This window comes from Neophocaena asiaeorientalis, unplaced genomic scaffold, assembly GCF_003031525.2.
Source record: "Neophocaena asiaeorientalis asiaeorientalis breed wild unplaced genomic scaffold, Neophocaena_asiaeorientalis_V1.1 scaffold515, whole genome shotgun sequence".
NCBI classification, from domain to species: Eukaryota; Metazoa; Chordata; class Mammalia; order Artiodactyla; family Phocoenidae; genus Neophocaena; species Neophocaena asiaeorientalis.
In genome coordinates this window covers 4,678,029-4,697,353 of record NW_020175829.1, presented here as the reverse complement: position 1 = coordinate 4,697,353, position 19,325 = coordinate 4,678,029, and the positions used below count along the sequence as shown (strand labels likewise).

At 34.2% G+C, this 19,325-nt stretch overlaps 1 protein-coding gene across 1 annotated transcript in view; it reads left to right on the top strand.

The window, feature by feature from the left end:
• The first annotated feature begins 4,492 nt into the window (after positions 1–4,492).
• Positions 4,493–19,325, top strand: part of AP3B1 (adaptor related protein complex 3 subunit beta 1) — a 153,012-nt gene continuing 138,179 nt past the window's right edge. Inside the window, exons 1-6 of the mRNA XM_024732789.1 lie at positions 4,493–4,644; positions 8,195–8,292; positions 10,071–10,125; positions 10,213–10,284; positions 12,291–12,353; positions 14,885–15,017. Coding sequence (XP_024588557.1) covers positions 4,579–4,644; positions 8,195–8,292; positions 10,071–10,125; positions 10,213–10,284; positions 12,291–12,353; positions 14,885–15,017 — 487 coding nt within the window. The 5' untranslated portion in view covers positions 4,493–4,578. The remainder of the gene's footprint in view (positions 4,645–8,194; positions 8,293–10,070; positions 10,126–10,212; positions 10,285–12,290; positions 12,354–14,884; positions 15,018–19,325) is intronic.

The following is a 19,325-nucleotide window of genomic DNA, read 5'->3' as shown; positions in this document are numbered from 1 at the left end:
GAATACAGGTTTAGTTCTGTAAGAGACTGACAACCTGCCGGAATGACTGTAACCTTTTACATTCACCACCAGCATATGAGTGATCCTTTTCCTGGACTTCCTTACTATCATTTGGTGGTGTCACTATTTTTAAGTTTAATTTTAGATGAGAGCCATCCTGATATGTATGCCATAACAAAACCACCTTGCTGTGGTTTTAATTTGCATTTCCCTATTAGCTAATGAAGTTGATTATCTTTTCATGTGCTTTGTTTACCATTTGTATATCTCCTTTAATAATCATTTATTCATGTCTGTATTAGTTTGCTAGAGCTGCCATAACAAAATACCACAGGCTGGTTAAATAAACAGAAATTTATTTCTCATAGTTTCTCACAATTCCTCCAGGAGGCTAGAAGTCCAAGGTCAAGGTGTTAGCAGGTTTGGTTTCTCCCAAGGCTCCTCTCCTTGGCTTGCAGATGGCTGCCTTCTTGCTGTGTTCTCATATGCCTTTCTCTCTTCTTATAAGGATGCCAGTTGTATTGGATTAGGGAACCACTGATATAATCTGATTTAACCTTGAAGGTCCCAACTTTAGCATATGGTTGCATTGAGGCTTCAACATGTGAATTTTAGGGGATACACAGTTCAGTCCGTAAGAATATCTTTTGCCCTTTATTAAACTGAATTGTTTTTTTTTTTTTTTTTTTGCGGGACGCGGGCCTCTCACTGCTGTGGCCTCTCCCGTTGCGGAGCAACAGGCTCCGGACGCGCAGGCCCAGCGGCCATGGCTCACGGGCCCAGCCGCTCCGCGGCATGTGGGATCCTCCCACACCGGGGCACGAACCCGCGTCCCCTGCATCGGCAGGCGGACTCCCAACCACTGCGCCACCAGGGAAGCCCGAATTGTTTTTTTAAATGTTGAGTTTTGGGAGTGGTCTTTATATTCTAGATACTAGCCCCTTGTTTCATATGTAGTTGCATATATTTTCTGCCAATGTGTAATTTGTTTTTTTCTTCCTCTTAAGAGGTTTTTTTTTTTTTTAATGGAACAGGAGTTTTTAATTTTGATGAAATCCAGTTTATCAGTGTTCTCTTTTATGGGCTGTGCTTTTGTTGTCAACCCTAAGAACTCTGTACCTAGCTATATAAATGTTTTTTTTTAAAAATGCTATGCCATGTTGAAGGAAAAATGATTAGAGATCACAATTTATAAATTTTTTTTGCTGGGGGAAATTGTTAATTATAAAAAGAAGGTTCACTTTGAAGAATAGGGGCAGATCAGTCATGAATAAAATAAACACTTGGGAGATAATCCTTCATGCGTTTTTCTCATTTTTTCTGCTCTTCTGTGTAATGGCATAGATAGGTTTTGTTCTGGACTATATTTTAAGGATGTTTGTTTAGCAGGCAGCCTTGCAAAAGAGAGATACTCCCAGACAAGATTATCTTGACTGGTAGTATCATCATCTGCTTTGTCATCCAGGCTGGGAATGGGGGCATCCTTGTTAAGTGCCTCGATGTTGTTCTTCACATTCAGTCACTGCATCCTGTTGACTTCAGCTTCTAAGTAGTTCTTAAATCTATCCTGCATTTTCATCCTTATCACTGACACTCCCTGATCCATTACCTCATCCTCTCAAGTGTCCTTTCTGTAATGCTGCTTTCCAGATCTTTTTCTTCATCTTTAGTTTTCAGAAGTTTTACTTATATGTCTTGTTTTGTATTTCTTTGGGTTTATCCTGTTTAGGATTTACTCACTTTATTCCATCTGTACTTTTAGGTCTTTTGCCAAATTTAGGAATTTTTCAGCCATTATTTCTTGGAGTACTCTGTAAGCCCCACCCACCATCTGAATCTTTCCAGGGGTCAGATGATAGGATATTTTAGCTGTTTTGTTATAGTTCCACAGGTCCCTGACGTTCTTTTTTTTTCCCCCCTTATCTTTGTCCTTCGTGTATTTGTTTTTAATTTTTATTGGACTATAGGGGTTGGGTTGGGAAATATCTCTGCAAGTTATGCCCTACTAGGGAAATGTCCATTCTAATTTTCCTGGGACAGCTTTCGGAGTTTTTTCTTTTTCTTGGAGCTGCTGCTCCTGCTGGCAGCAGCCTCTTCAGGTCCACTGCTGAGTGGCTCCTCCTTGGAAGAGAATTTCCTCTATTTCTTGGGGACTGTCTTGTTTCCTGACTCTTCAGGGTCACTAACTGGTTCCCTCTCTGGAGAAAGATTTATTCCTCTTGGTAAGACTTCCGCTGCCAGCTGTCTCTTCAGGATCACTACTAACCAGCTCCTCCATGGAAAAAGATTCCTTTTTTGGGGGTTTGGAGAGGAGACAGATGGGTCTTCCATTCCATTCTCCATTTTTCTCTTTTGTTCAGATTGGGTAATTTCTGTTGTTCTTTGTTCTAATTCACTGATGGTTTCCTGGTCCTCTCAGTACTGCTTTTGATCCCATTTATTGTTTAATTTTGGTTCCTGTATTTTTCAGTTGTAACCTTTCTTGTTGGTCTTTCTTTATAGCTTCTATTTCTTTGTTTAGATTTTATAATTCTTTTCTAAAACCTTCTGATTTTCATTTGTTTCAAGGGTGTTCCTAGTTGCTCACTGAAACATTTTTATGATGGTTGCTTTAAAATCTTTATTAGATAACTCTAATATCCCCATCATCTTAGTGTTGGCATCTACTGTTTATCTTTTTTCATCCAGTTTGGGATCTACCTGGCTCTTGGAATGGTGAGTGATTTTTTTTTTTCCCCAAACCTGGATGTTTTGGATATTATGAGATTATGGATCTTATTCAAGCCTTCAGTTTTAGCTTGGTTTGTTTGACACCATTCCAACAGAGAAGGGTGGGGTGCATGCCACCTCATTACTGCCAGGTCATGGTAGAAATCCTGGTTCCCCACTCAGCCTCCATTGATATCTCAGGTAGATTGTGCTCATTATTACTGTGGGTGAATGTGGGATCTGGCTCCCCAGTATTATTCCCCTGATAGCTTTCTGGTTGGGAGGTATAGAAGTGCCTCATTACTGTTCCACATGTGTCTTCCACTGACACCACAGAGTGGTGTGTCCTTGTTACCACTGGCTGGTGATGTTTCAAGTCCTGAGAGAAGTGTCCACTAAGCATCCTCTTGTACTAGCCCAGTGGGGAGGGATAAAGTTACCTCGACTGATAGGTAGGCTTGGATGTCCAAGCTCCCTGCTTGGTCTCCCCACCATGGAGGTGCCTCATTAACTGGTGGGGGTTAAAGTCTCAGTTCCATCTTGGCCTTTTCTGATACCACCCCAGTGGGAAAGTCGGGGCTCTTATTACATCCTGTGGGGAGGGGTGGAAATCTAGGCTCTGCATGTCAGCTTTTGCTGGTGGGGTTAGGGGTAAGGTCATGGTTTTTTTCTCTAGTGTTGGCTGCACTAGAGCAGTTATTTTCTTAAAAAGTTTTCTGTCTTGCTAGACTTTCCATTTCCCTTTCTTGGTCCTTTGGCTACAGAGAACAGGCTTTTGGAGGGTTTGTTTCATCTATACTTGTTGGTTTTCTGTGTTACCCACTTCTCTTCCACCCAGTCTTTGATATATGAGGTAAAAATGAAAATCCAGGGAACTCACTGTTGTGTCATTCTTTGGATCCTGAGATCCCTATCCAGTCTTTCTTCTTCTCTGTCTTTTCTTTTTTATATTTGTTTTATATATAATATCTTGGGTTTCTAGTTATACTTAGCAAGAGGAATAGGAAAAAGTATATCTATTCCATCTTCCCAGAAGTGGAAAGTATGTTTCAAGTACTTGGTAACAGAAATTACTTCTAAATGTTAGTTGCATTGGATCCACTTAAATATTATTGTCTTTGTGTATTTTTTTCATTTGTTTGTTTATTTATTTTTAGGACTAAATACCTATAGGCTGATTTTATTGACAGAGATAATAAAGAATTCAAATGAAAAGTACAAAACAAAAACATAGAATCAACTCTCAGGGATACACATAAATCTCTAGCTGAGTCTTGACAACACAGGGATTTGCTTAATTACCAATTTTTAACCTGTCAAACTTTATTAATGATTTCTTTTATGTGTGTTGCAGTCCAAACAATTTTCTTCTTTCTTCTGACCCTTTGATTCAGTTACAGAGTGACTGATAATTTATGGAAACAGTTTTCAGGTTTGGGGTAGTCTCTTATCCTCGGCTTTGTTAGAATTTAATGGTTAGGTTTTCCCTTTGGGCAGCTGTGGGTATTTCTATGGTAATTTAATATTTTCAGAGGTTTACTATATAATATAAAAGTATTATCTATTGCACTAAAAGACAGTTACTGTGTCATAAAATATGAGAAAAAGCAAGGCCTTTCTTCCATATAGGTAACATCATAATTTCAAATTGCCTCAACAGTAGTATTCTATAGTAAAATATTATCATTATTGTAAATGTTTTTTAAAAAGTTTTCTTTGTGTAATATTTGGGCTGTCCCAGGTCTGAACTAATCTTGGGATTGGATTTCTTTCCTGTAGGGTGATGGTCTAGAGGACAATGAAAAGGATTTCTATGATTCTGATGAGGAACAGAAGGAAAAGACTGACAAAGGGAAGAAGCCATATACTATGGATCCAGACCATAGACTTTTAATTCGGAATACAAAGCCTTTGCTTCAGAGCAGGAATGCAGCGGTATGTAAAAACCACTATAAGAAATAATTCACAGATTTTTTTTAAACAGTGGTTAAAAATATGTAAGTTCAGTAAAGAAGTCTTTATTTCTGAGTGTGCTAATGGAGCATTTGTTAGTTATTTTGTTTATATACTAAAAAGCAGGTTTTAGTAGGATTACTTGGTTTGGTAGCTGTATGCCTACTGGACTTCATTTCCTTTTTGTGGTTTTGTTAATTGGTTTCCTAAGATATAAGTTCAAGATGTTTACCAGTTGATTGGAGGACTGTGTATATTTCTCTACTACTGGATTGTTGTTGTGAGTACTTAATCTGGTATCAGTCCATAATATTTGTATTTACCTGATAAGAGTTTTGAAGAGACTAACATATAGTAAAAGCACCTATCATAATGCCTCATATAAAAATTTTAGCTGGTAGGAATAACTAAAAATCATCCTTACTTGGGTCCTAAGTTTGTTGTTGTTGTTTACATCTTTTTATTTTAAATAACCCTTTTATTTTAGAAGAATACATGTGCACAGTAGAAAATTAGAAAATACAGACTAGCAAAATTTAATAAAATTAAACCATTACATTCCCATCACTCAGGAATCACTGTTATAATATCTTAATGCAGTTTTTTCCAGATTTTTTTCTGCATAAATGTACCTATTTCACATGTGTGTATGTCTATACGTATATATATTTTTAAAACCAAGATAAAAATCATAGTACATGTAGTATTTTTTAACCTGTTTTTTTTTCTAGTCAGTTCTCTATTTCTATTTCAGTAAAATTTCATCTCATTTAATACCAGTTTGTCTTAAATTCTTTTATAACTCGTTCATCTAAACCAGCTGCATTGGGTCTGGTTCTTACATCTTTTAAACCTCTCAAGTCTTGCAGAATGTACCTCTGGATTTGTCTGGTTGCTTCCCTTTTCTATATCCTGTGTTTCCTGTTAACTGGAAGTTTTGTGTAAGGCTTGATGAATTCAAGTTCAACATTTTCTTAAACTTCTTTCAATTAAAAAAAATGCTTAATGAATCGTTCTGTTCAAGTAGTAAAAACTTTGAAAATGAGAGTTTCCTTTGTTTTCTGATGCTTGAGAATTTGGTCCCTAGAGCTTTGTATATCTATCTTAGGAAGTTTTTATCTAATACCTAGTATTTAGTTTCTAAATCATGATTAAGTACTATGTACAATAATAACACATATGTTATTTTGTTAATGTTGTAAAATATGCTTATATTTTAGTATACTCTCGCTTGACCTGGTGGTACTTAAGTGCTGTAACTTGCCACCTAAAACTACTTTATAATTGACTCACTGTTAATTTAACTTTGTCTTGGAAATTGGTTTTATAGTTCAAATACTCACTGATGAAAAATGTTCTTGAATAGTGAAACAAATAGAGGTAGTTTGTACTTTTTGTACCAGTATGTTTTGGTTCCCCTCTTGTTTGATTGTGTACCAAATAGAGGTAGTTTATTTTTTGTTCCAGTACCTTTTAGTATCCTGCTTATTTGATGATGCTAAATATATACAAAGGTTGACTTTTGAAGAATTGTGAATAGAGGTTCTTTTGTTTAGCCTTATTCTCAACTTGCAAGAGAGACTTTGAGAATTTGTTCAGGAAACTTAGTCTGTCAGTGCTGTGTAGATTGAATTGGTGATAAGAGATACTGGAAGCACTGTTGGGAGGCTATTTGGACAGTCTAGGTAAGGTGATAGAGGAGGAATGGTTAGAAATAGAAAAGTTCTTGTAGGATGTACTTTCTTATGAACGTACATAATGTAACTGCTGAAGGCCTATGAGGTATATTTTTAGTTGTTTTGGAGTTTGGAGTTATGGGAGCTTCCCTCATGGCTTTTACAAATTAGACTATAAATGTCAAATTTTGGGTATTGAAGAGATTTAAAAACTGTTAGATTTGTAAATATTGGGGAAAAGAAGATCCTTTATCCCTTTTGTGTTTGGGAGTGCCCTAATTAATGTATCAGAACAGATGACATACTAAGTGGAATCTAGAATCTTAAAAACATTGACACATATAGAAAGTACAGTTTATTAAGCTTCAGCTTTCTCTTCTATCATATGCTAATACTTATTAGCCACCTGTATGCTTTAATATTTTAAAAAAATGACTGTCACCTATTTGTAGATTAAGTCAATCATTAATTGAGTTTTTCTTAATAAGATTTTAAATTCAGAAGTTTGTTGTATAATTAAGGTGTATTTGTAGATCACAAGTGAAGAAATAAGATATCCTTAAACTCCTCAAATCCCCAAGTAATGTCTGAAAGCTATAAATCAGTCATCTAAAAAAATGTACACAAAAATACCATACAGCAGTAACTTGAGGATCCTGTAACTCTATTTTTTAAAAATGTTTCTTAGTTTTAGAAGAAACTCTTTTTGTTTCGAGCACACTCAGGTACTGTATACTCCTTAGGCATATGTAAAACTCCTGCCATATATTTATTAGAACTTTATAGTTCAAGCAGAAGTAAAGTAGTATTAATATATCTTCCTCACCAAAGGTGGTAAGATGATTAATTTCTGTAGCTCTCTATCTGCAGTTGCCACACGCTGAACTGGATACTTTCAGCAAGTGGGAAGCCTGGACTTTTGATCTCTGGATCTAAGTGTAGAGGCATGTAGGGGAAACATAGTACTCTTATGACAGAGAAATTCTGATTACCCCTATAATAGCTTTGAACCAAAGACTATTTTTAAGGTTCTGCATTTTGAAAAGCAAAATCATTTCAAATGCTGCTGTTTTAGAGGAATTGTTTTAATAGAGTCCCCTTAATTAAAACTTAAATATACTGACCTTCTTTGGTTTTTAAAATTTTAACCTACTTACTGCTGTTATCTTTAAGTGTCTGGTTTCATTCCGTCTCGGAGCAGCAGCAGCACTAGGAAGAGTATGGCATTTGGAGTGTGTGTTGAGCCTTGCCGTATTGGCTCTCAGACTTTGGGTAGTTCGTTTAACATTCATTTTCTTTTCTGAGGATTTATTGCCTTCCTAGGGTTGCCATAACAAACTACCAAAAACTGAGTGGATTAAAACAATAGAAATGTATTCTCTCACATTTCAGGAGGCCAGAAGTCTAAAAATCAAGTTGTCGACAGGATTGGTTCCTCCTGGAGGCTCTAGGGAGAAATTAGCTTCTGGTGGTTGCCAGCAGTCTTTGGCATTACTTGACTTACATGCCTCAGTGCAGTCTCTGCCTCCATCTTCATACTGCCTCTTCTCTGTGTGTCCTTTTCTGTCTCTGATAAAGACACTCACATTGGATTTAGGGCCCCCCAATCAAGTATGATCTCACCTTGGTCATTGCCTTAATAACATCTGCAAAGACTTTATTTCCAAATAAAGTCACATTCTGAGGGTAGACACTCTTAGGGGAACACTATTCAACCTGCTACATAGGGTAACAACATATTCATCTTATTTCACAGCAATTTTGTAGGAGTTAAAGGAAATCATATGTAAGAATATACTTTGAAACTGTAGTATGAAACTGTTATAGTTCTTACTGTTCTCTGCTTTACTTTTTAGGTGGTTATGGCAGTTGCTCAGCTGTATTGGCACATAGCACCAAAATCGGAAGCTGGCATTATTTCTAAATCACTAGTGCGTTTACTTCGTAGCAATAGGTAGGGCATGATTTTTTATGTGTTTTCTTTTGTATTACTTTAAAAGTAATGTTTGAACAAATAAAATGTGTTTCTTAGGCATTTAACATGCAGCTTTGACTGTATTTTATCAATGAGATTTCATACTTAAGGGGATTATTATAAAAGCCTTTAGATTACTGATCTCAAAGTTAATGCTGGGGCTTCCCTGGTGGCGCAGTGGTTGAGAGTCCGCCTGCCGATGCAGGGGACATGCCGATGCAGGGGACATGGGTTTGTGCCCCGGTCTGGGAGGATCCCACATGCCGCGGAGCGGCTGGGCCCGTGAGCCATGGCCGCTGAGCCTGCGCGTCCGGAGCCTGTGCTCCGCAACGGGAGAGGCCACAACAGTGAGAGGCCCGCGTACCACAAAAACAAAAACAAAAACAAAAAAAAAAACAAAAAAAAAGTTAATGCTAAATATTGAAGATTTTTTAACCTCAAGCCCAAAGAAGTTGAAAATATTTTTTTGGCATATAGTATATGCTGTTAGCAGTAGCCTAGTATTAGTGTTTGATATTTCTAGGTGTGACAATAATAATGTTTGGGAGTTCTATTAAGTCTGGAATCACTGAAAAACTATATTAAATGTATTATCAGATTGACTTAGTGTAATTATACATGACTTTATATAAAGCAATACATATGCTGAATTATGTAGTTTATGACAGAATTACTGCTCCCTGTAAAGTTACAATATTTAATTACTATAGTTTGTTCTATTTAAGAAAAGAGCTATATTCTTAATAGCTACTTATTTTAAAGAAATGCATGCTCTTTTCATTTCCTGGAGATAGGTAGGTAGGTAGTAGGTAGGTAGGTAGATAGATAGATAGATAGCAGAATACTTTTCTCTTTAATTTTACCTCTCTATAATTCTGCAGTTCAGGTCAACAATTCAGAAAACTTTGAGTTCCTGTGGCATATACTTTCAGTGTTTAAAAAGATTTTGCCATTTGTTTTGTTTTCTATATTTAAGAATACTATTGTTTCAAGCTATTTAGCTTACCCTGGATATTTTGCAGTAATTATTTTAAATTAAAAAATTTTTTTCCATTGAGTACTTATGCTATTGGAGTTGGGAGGAGAAAGATAAATATTTATTTTCATCCATACTCAAACTTAGTGCCACAACTTTAGCCCTAGTTTGGCTTTTGCCATTCTTTAGTAAGATACTATTTCCTTTGTCTTTATACGTAGTCATTCTTTCCCTTTTAACAGCTCAATAATTTTTGTTTTCCATTGCTGGTTCAAAGAAGGATCTGGAATGCATCTTTCACATGAAGCATTATACCAGATTCAGTTCCATGTTCATTTCTTAGATAACTGGATGTAAAATAACATGGCTTTTAAAAAAATATCTTTCACTCTGGGCAGAATTGAGTCACATGGTGAGCCTTCCAGTCAAGAGTGTGTATTAACACTGTGATCATGTTTGTTCCAGTAGCCCTAAGAATACTTTCTTTGCACGTGTTCAGAGCAGCTACTGTATTGACTCTACATCTTAGGAATGCAGTATTATAAAATTTGTTTTAACTCTTCCTCATGATGAATCAAATCTAATTTAATAGTTTATAGGGAAAATGTATTTTTAAAAGAAGGCATAAATATCTAAGATTTACTAAAAACTTTTCAATATTATATTTAAGAGTTCCACTCAGTATGAGTCTTATTGCTGATTTTTTTTCTTTAATGTACTGTTTACTTAAAGATATTTCATTGGAGAATATACCCAGTGAAAATTCTCCTTTAATTTCTAGGGAGGTGCAGTATATTGTCCTACAGAATATAGCAACTATGTCAATTCAAAGAAAGGTATGTACATTGTGAACACAAAATTCAAGAGAGAAATGAATACACTAGTACCATAAATGTATTTATATTTTTATTTTTGTAATCTAGGGTATGTTTGAACCTTATCTGAAGAGTTTTTATGTTAGGTCAACCGATCCAACTATGATCAAGATACTGAAGGTATGTATGCTCTTATTTTTCAGATACTCTAATGCATGTTTACTTTGACGCTATTGCTGTAACTTTTGGTTTAGCATCTGTAAAATGGAGACCTGTGTTTTTTTTTTAATAGATACATTGAGGGATTTTCTTTATGCTTTTTAAACTACATTATTTTATACTAATTACTGTGCTACATTCTAATAATACAAAGTTAAGACATGCTACCTGTACCTTGAATAACTCACAGTATGTGAAGGAGACAGACATGGAAACAGATCATTTCAGCACTATGTGTTTTAAGTGATAAAGAGGTTTGAATTGAGTATTGTGGAAAAAGAGAAAGTTGGGGCCAGTTCTCTGGGATATTTAGAAAAGACTGGTGGAAAAGATGATGTTTGATTGGATCTAAAAAGAATAACATGATTTCGTCAATTTTTTTGTTGTTGGTAGGTAAGTTGATTGGGAGGTTGTAGCATTGGGTATAGGAGAAAGGCACATTTTATGCTAACACAAGGGATTATGAAAGAGTGTTGTGTTCAGGGAATGATAACCACAGTATAGAATATAGTTATGGGTATAAAGTTATGATGATTAAAACAGTGTGATATTTAGATAGAAAAATAAGTGGAATAGAAAATGAAGCCTGGAGACAGATCTCTGCATATGAAAATGTACCATATAACAGAGGAGACATTGTAAACCAGTGAGGACTATTCAATAGTAGACTATTCAGTAAATATTGGAATGATTGGTTCTTCACATGGAAACTGAGTTTAATCACAAAAAAACGAAAAATGAAAAACTAAGACACACCCAAATTGAAGGATAAATTTACAAAATAATTGGTTCATAATCATCAAAAGTGTCCACTTCGTGAAGGTCAAAAGAAAGGTTGAGAAACTTTCAGACTGAAGGAGACTAAAGAGACAACTAAATACAATGTATGATATGGGTCTGGATTCTTCTTTTATACATTGTTGAGATAATTAGTGAAATTTAAATGTAAGTTATTATTGCATAGATGTGATGTATCAGTGTTAATTTCCTGGTTTTCTTGGTTGTGTTGTGGTCTGTAAGACAGTGTCCTTGTTTGTAGAAAATATGTACAGATGTGTTTGGAGATGATGTGGTATCATTTTGATGACTCTGGACTCAAATGGTTCAGATAAAAACTGCTTTTTACCTTTTCTGTACATTAGAGATTGTTTTTTAAAATTGTACAAAAAATTAAAATGTTCTCATCAAAATAAAATGAAAAGTCAATTCATAATCTAGGAGAAAATATTTCCAGTATATATATCTGAAAATTGACTACTATCTGGAATATATAAAGAACTGCTACAATCTGTGCCTTTTAGTTGGAGCATTAGACCATTTACTTTTAATGTAATTATTGATATGAGTGTGTTTATGTCTACATCTTGTGTTTTGTTTTTTGTTTGTCCCATCTGTTTCTGTTCCATTTTTCCTTTTTGAAGCTTTCCTTCAGATTAATTGAATTTTTTTTATGAGTAGAAACTGAAAATTTTTAGCAAGCCTATTGGAGATGAGCTTTTAATTGCATATTTCTTGTAACTATAAATCTGGAAGAGAGAATTAAACTGTCTAAATATTTGAGATGGTAGGATGAAGAAAAACTAAATAAGGGAATTAATTGGTATCTGGAATATAGAGGTATTACATGGAGGGCAAGTCGTTTTCTAACTTTATTTAATTAAAAGAAAAAGAAATAAAACTACCTTAAGTTGTTTAGGTTAATTAGATATAAATTATAAAGTTGGGACAAACAACTGAGGAAGACATATGATTCTCTTTTTTATAATTACTTTTAGGCACTATATAATTATTCTGTTTGTAGGTGTAGGGAGACAAAGTTCACCTGAAGGGTATAATGCCTCCCATTTGTAATAGTGTAACTTTTTTTAAAAACAGAAATTACCTTTCTATTAAATGCATAACCTTTGTTAAATTCATCCTTTTTATTTGTGTTTTAACCTGTTTACTTTCTCTTTTTTCTATCATAGCTTGAAATTTTGACAAACTTGGCAAATGAAGCCAACATATCAACTCTTCTTCGAGAATTTCAGGTTTGTGTACAGTGCTAATTATACAATAACTTCTAAAGCATCTGTTCAGTTTAAAGTAAGATATATATCTTTCTCAATTTAGATATGTGTAATTGTATAAATAAAACAGTGATTTGGGGCAAGATTGACAGCTTATAAATTTTCAAGAATAAACATTAACTACAAATCTAAAATTTAAGGGAAATGAAATGGTAGTCCCTTTCATGTTTTCATATCATAGAATTTGAGAGACTGGTTTATAACTCCTTGTTTGAAAATAAGTCACTGTAAGGATTCTATCTTTTTGTGCTGTCATCATCAGTAGTCCATGCTATACTCTCATGAAAATGGCTTCACTTCTTACATGGTTGTCCCTATTTGATTGGCCTACTACTGTTTTAGACATTGTCCTCTTAGCTTCACGTATAGCTCCAAAAAATTGGTTTAAAATTGGCCTCATCATGAGTTTTTAAATTGTTGTTAATGTTTTGTTTTGCTGTATTTTTTAAATCATGTGTGCTGATGGATGAGATGCTTCCCAAGCTACACATCACCCCCAAATACTAAAAAGTTACTTCATGGATCTTATGCCCTTTATGATGAAAGGGTTAGCTCTGAAGACTTAGTGGGGGAGCACAGTAACAGAAAACCTCATATCAGTATTACGGGTTTTACATCTCATCAGCAGTTTTCTTAGCAAAGGTATACCACATGCTACACACTAATCACAGAATTTTTGTCAACTCCCAGCTTTTATAGATTTAACTTATTTTGTTGCCATAGTCATTCTGTATGCCTGCATTAAATTTCTTTTTAGCCATATAGACATTGTATTTCTTTTTAACTGTATGATCTTACACTTTTAACAGAAATAGTAGAATATTATATTCATGCTTTATAATTTTGTAACTGAATTACTATACTTTCATGCTATATATTTTTCTAGAAAAACTCCTTGTAAAATTAGGATATCTGCTCATCTTATATTCACATACCAGAAAATATAGTATCTCAAGTTCTTATCTAGTAATCTGTGGTATAGAACATTGCTTAAATTTGACTTTGTTTTAAAGTTTTTGTCTTTATGTTTGCAGTTTTTGCTTTTCCTCTTATCATGTGTAATCTGTTTGGGTGTCCTTTTGCTGTCTGTTTTCTGCTTATGTCAGGGTTACTGGGGTTTTAGGGAAGGAATCTCAGGTAATTTTATGGCATTATTTACCTGTTTCAGGATATTGGTGATCTAGTCATTTCATTTAATATCAGGATGTTTAGTAAGGTCCACTGTTTAGTCAGACTTTTTAATATATTCTTTCTTCATGTATCCTTTTTTATCACTGTCTATATTCTACCTTATTTCTGTGTTTATGGGTTATGTTCATAGATGTGTACAGTTTATTCATAACTTTTTGAGAAAATAGAGAAATTTTCTAAAGACTCAGTTTTTTGTAACTGAGGAAATTAGGTAATCAACTGGGAAATGGTTTTAAATACAGTTGATCTTTCCTACATGGAACTAAGAGAGTTTAATTTGTTTAATTTATTTCCTCAACATTTAATCGTGTTTTGGTACCATTTTCACTAAATTCGTGTGTCTTTTAGATATTCTTGGATTTTCTCCTCCATTTGCCTTTTAGGCACCATTTAAATGCATATCCTGTTTTGCATGTTAGATGAACGTGGTGTTAATTCTACATTAGGTACTTGTCGTTTGAGGTTGGGAGTCATTTTTTAAAATTTCAATTGAAAATGGGATCTTAAATTCCATTTATATATAATGTATATAAATATGCATATTTATTAAAAATAAATTTGTTTCTGTATACAATAAAAGCTTAGTTTTTAAATTAGGAAAGTTATAACCAAAGTGAAATTCTTTAGGTCTATAATAAATATGTGATTGATTAATTTCTTTTTAAGTTTATATAAATATATGGTTTACAGTGTATTTTTAAAGCATTCTTTTCAAGAAAATCTCTTTCAAAAGTGTGGTGTTTTATTTTGTTGCAAATCAAGTATTTATAAAGTCTTTATTGAAATGCTACTCACTGTAGCTATTGCAGTTTACTAACATTCAGATACCATTTTGAAAGTATAAAATGTTTATCAGTAGCATATTGATCCTTTTCCTCCTCTTCTCCCAATTTTTAGCTTTAGTAGCTCTGAAAAAGCAACCCTTTTTTCATAGATTCACAGATGCTGCTGGTAAATGAACTGAAACCTCCAAAGAGAGGGTTCTCATCATCTCTTTCAACCTTGCACTTAAACTAATTGCTGTCCTTGGGTGACTGCTCCCCACTATCTCTTCTGGAGTCACAAGCCACTGTAGCCACAGGTGAATGAACCTGGCTTGAAAATGTGCCTCTTCTGTAGCCACACTCTTTAAGTGAAAAAACAGAACTAAATTAATTCAGGAGTTGGACCTCTTGTTATGCCTTTAGATGAGAAGATTATGTATTCTAGAATTCTTATATTCTGACAGAGCTTAATATATTAGGGATTTTTTTGTTCACTTGATAGTGCCAATGTATGAACTAACTGAGATAATTTTTTAGACCTATGTGAAAAGCCAGGATAAACAGTTTGCAGCAGCCACTATTCAAACTATAGGCAGATGTGCCACCAACATCTCAGAAGTCACTGACACGTGCCTTACTGGCCTGGTGTGTCTGCTGTCCAACAGGGATGGTAAGTTGACAGCTTCATTTTATTTTCAAATAATTTCTCATTTGAATATTCTTGGTATGATCTACAGATTGTAACTTCTTTTTTAGTATTGCATTTTAGCTTTTCCTGTATGTCAGTAGCATGGTTACAATGAATAGTAACATTTTATCTTTGAACTACGCACACGCACACACAGTTTTTTGTTGTTGTTTTAGTAAATTAGATAATTAACTTACAAACAGAATTTTCTTGCCTGACCAGAACTAAGAAAGTATAATTTGTTTATTTTATTTCTTCACAATTTAATCACCTTCATTGCACCCTTTCCACAAAGGTTCTATTTTACTGCTTTTTAATGACATATGTTATGTATAATATTGGTTCACCTGCAGAGGGTGCTAAAAGCAGGCAAATGACTTTACAACATGAGAAGTTATAAAAGCTAGATCAAAAAAGTATGTAAATGTGTAACTTCAAAGTTTTTTTCCAGAAAGTCACTTAATAATTTTATATTCAAGATTAATTAGATTTAAAAGTCATCAGTTTGGAACAGCTTCATGTTTTTAAGCCAAACAGTATCTAAACATTTTGTAAAACTGGATAGGTAATATCCAGTAAAATACATAATCTAGATTTCATACTTTCTGTGGTAAATGTCCGTTATTTCTATGATATGGCTTTAGGATAAATGAGACCTTTTGAAGAAAGAAAGAAAAATGATTCAGCTTTCACCTTTAAAATAATTTATTTAATTAAAATGAGATTAAAACAAGGGATTTTTTTTTAGGAAAAGCATAATTTTCTGTGTAAAGTTATTGAAATTATTTGTGGAATTCTAAATATAATTATGTCATATCTAGACCCAGACATATATTACATAGCAACCGTAAGGTGAAACATAACAAAATTGATTACTTTATATATTTTATTTGAAAAGTAACTTTTTACTACGTTACGCCTAATTGTCTTTTTCCAGATGTAGATCTCTAGAAAGCTGTAATATTATCGTAAATACTTCTAACGAAAATAATTTGAAACAAAATTTATCCCCAAATAAGAATGATGTTTCCTGTAAGCATAAAATTATTAATTTTAACCTGTAAATTCAAGATATTATGACGGATAGAACATTTTTCTATATGCAGTATTATAACTTCAAATAAGTGGCAAGAAAAATTATCAAGGAAATAGATTTTTTTAAAAAATTGCCTGTGGAAGGTAACTACAGAGGATAGGGTGCTAAATGTCATCCATTTAATCTATTTCTACTTTTAACAATAACATCCTCTTTATCTCTATTTCTTTGTCACACTTTAAAATGTGAGTTAAAAAATATGTTTTCATTTTCCTATGTCTTTAATAATGACTTTCTAAGACACACTTCAGTTTGATTGCTTACAAAAAGCACCACAAATCAGTTAGAATACTGGCTAGTTCTTTCAAATACAAAATGGATCTAAGGTTTGTCAATTTTATATTTTGACCACTTTTTCTCATGTGAAATTTTCAAGCTGGATTTTAAAGCAGTTGTTTCTACTTAGGCTTTCTAACACATTAATTTCTCAAAAACTATTTTTTATTGACTTTGATTTAAAAGATGAATATTCTGTACCCCTGTAGTACTTTTTTCTTTTTAGCAAGTTTTGCTTTTATCTATTTAAAAAAAATTTTTATTTTATATTGCCGTATAGCTGATTTACAATGTTATGTTTGTTTCAAGTGTACAACAAAGTGATCCAGTTATACATATACATATATTAATTCTTTTTCAGACTGTTTTCCCATTTAGGCTGTTACAGAATATTAAGAACATTAAGTAGAGTTCTCTGTGCTATACAGTAGGTCCTTGTTGATTATCTGTTTTATTTATAGTTATGTATATATGTTAATCCCAAACTCTTAATTTTTTATTGACTTTGATTTAGAAGATGAATATTCTATACCCTGTAGTACTTTTAAGGGAAGAATAGATCATTTTATTAATTAGTCAATGGGAAACTAATATAATTTATAATCACTCCTCAAGGTAGATTTACTAACTTAAACTCTGACATTTTAATGTTCAGGCTTTTGTTTTCGGTAAACCAAACTCTGTTTATAACAGTGGATTTTTTTTCTGCTTTGAATATTAAGAAAGTTAAATTGTATTTTTCAGGTTCTGATTTCACAATCATCATTTGCCTGATTCTTTAACTGTTTATCATATGTGCTTCACTTTCACAGTTTGGAAACTGGCTCAGTGACATTAAAGAAAGTAATAATATTTTTAACTTAAAATGGTCAGTTGTTACAACAGAGCCCCTTTCTCTTCGTATTGAAAGATCTGCTTTTAGGAATAAATGCTGTGAATGAGGCCTCAGTTTCTTTAAAATCTGTAAGATCTTTTGGCCCTCTAAGGGTCTATGATTCTTTGATTTTATATTAGTATGAATACCTCATCATCTTTTTAGATAATGTATCTTACAACCCCAGGAACAGCACTGAGACTCCATTGTTTTTACATATATTTAGTATATTCTTCTTGACCTGTAGGGTTTTTATTGTTGTTGACTTCTTCCTTCTTGCCATGGACAGTACTTGTAGGCAGACTTGAAGGTTGCCCTAAAATAGTCCGTTATCACTATGTAATTTTCACTGATAAACAGATTTCTTAAAGACCTTAAGGAGAAATCTGCATTTCAGTTGACTTAGGATAATTTAATTCCTCAGTTAATTTTCTTTAGATAATATATTAGCAAAATTTGCTTGTCTGAATAACCTTCTTACCATCTACTGTAAACTAAAAGAATTGGGGCAAAGACTATTTTTTGTTTTGTTTTGTTTTATATAATAGGCATTTGTTGAAAAGTTGAATCAGTTGAGGTATTTAGTATGTGTAGAATAGATGAATAAGTTATTCGTCAGCCTATAGAAAGTTTCTGCCCATAAGGAGCTCACAGCCTAATGGAGGGAGGCAATAATAAACAAGTATACTACAGGGCTCCCCTGGTGGCACAGTGGTTGAGAGTCCGCCTGCCGATGCGGGGGACATGGTTTCGTGCCCCAGTCCGGGAAGATCCCACATGCCGCGAAGCGGCTGGGCCCGTGAGCCATGGCCGCTGAGCCTGCGCGTCCGGAGCCTGTGCTCCACAATGGGAGAGGCCACAACAGTGAGAGGCCTGCGTACCGCAAAACAAAAACAAACAAAAAAAGCAAAAACCAAAAATCAAGTATACTACAGTCTTCTTGTATATTGACCACTTACTCAGTTGCCAGCTGTCTGCTCTCATGCAGAACTAGACTACCTGTGTTTGAATGTTAATGTTGTCTTGAATAAATTACACAATCTCCCTGTGCTTCAGATTCCTCATTTGTAAAATGAAGATAATAGTAGGCTGTACTAATCTTGAGAAACTTAAGTGAAATAATCCAGTCACAGAAAGACAAATACTGAATGTTTCTACTTGTATGACGTATTAAAATAGTCAAATTCATAGAATCCAAGAACAGAAAGGTACTTGCCAGGGGCTAGAAGAAAAGGGAAATGGGCAGCTACTAATCAGCAGGCATCACTTTTAGTTAAGCGAGGTGAATAAGCTCTGGAGATCTACTGTACAACATTGTACGTGTAGTCAGCGGTAAAGTATCATATGGTTAAAAATTTGTTAAGAGGGTAGATCTCATGTTAAGTGTTCTTACCAAAATAAAATTACAGTGTTTAAAAATAGTAGGCTATACTTCTTAGAGTGAGGACCATTAAGTTCTGTTGAGGACAAGGAGAAAGCTTGGAAAGGCCCAGAACATAAGATCACTTTGTACTTGTGGTAGAGTACCACTGCAGTGCTGAGTGAGGTCTTTGAAAACCAGGAGGTAGCATGAAGGAAAAGTAGGGTGGAATTACCCAAAGGGAATGAGAAGGCACCTGGGTAGGGTAGAATAACACCCTCCCCCTCCAACCCAACGCCTAAGATGTCCAGGTCCTGATGCCTGGAATCAGTGAATATGTTACCTAATGTGGCAAAGGGAACTTTACAGATATGATTAAGATTCTTGAGATACAAACAATAAATGCTGGAGAGGGTGTGGAGAAAAGGGAACCATCCTGCTCTATTGGTGGGAATGTAAATTGATACAGCTACTATGGAGAACAGTATGGAGGTTCCTTACAAAATTAAAAATAGAACTACCATATGACCCAGCAATCCCACTACTGGGCATATACCCTGAGAAAACCATAATTCAAAAACAGTCATGTACCACATTGTTCATTGTAGCACTATTTACAATAGCCGGGACATGGAAGCAACCTAAGTGTCCATCGACAGATGAATGGATAAAGAAGATGTGTAT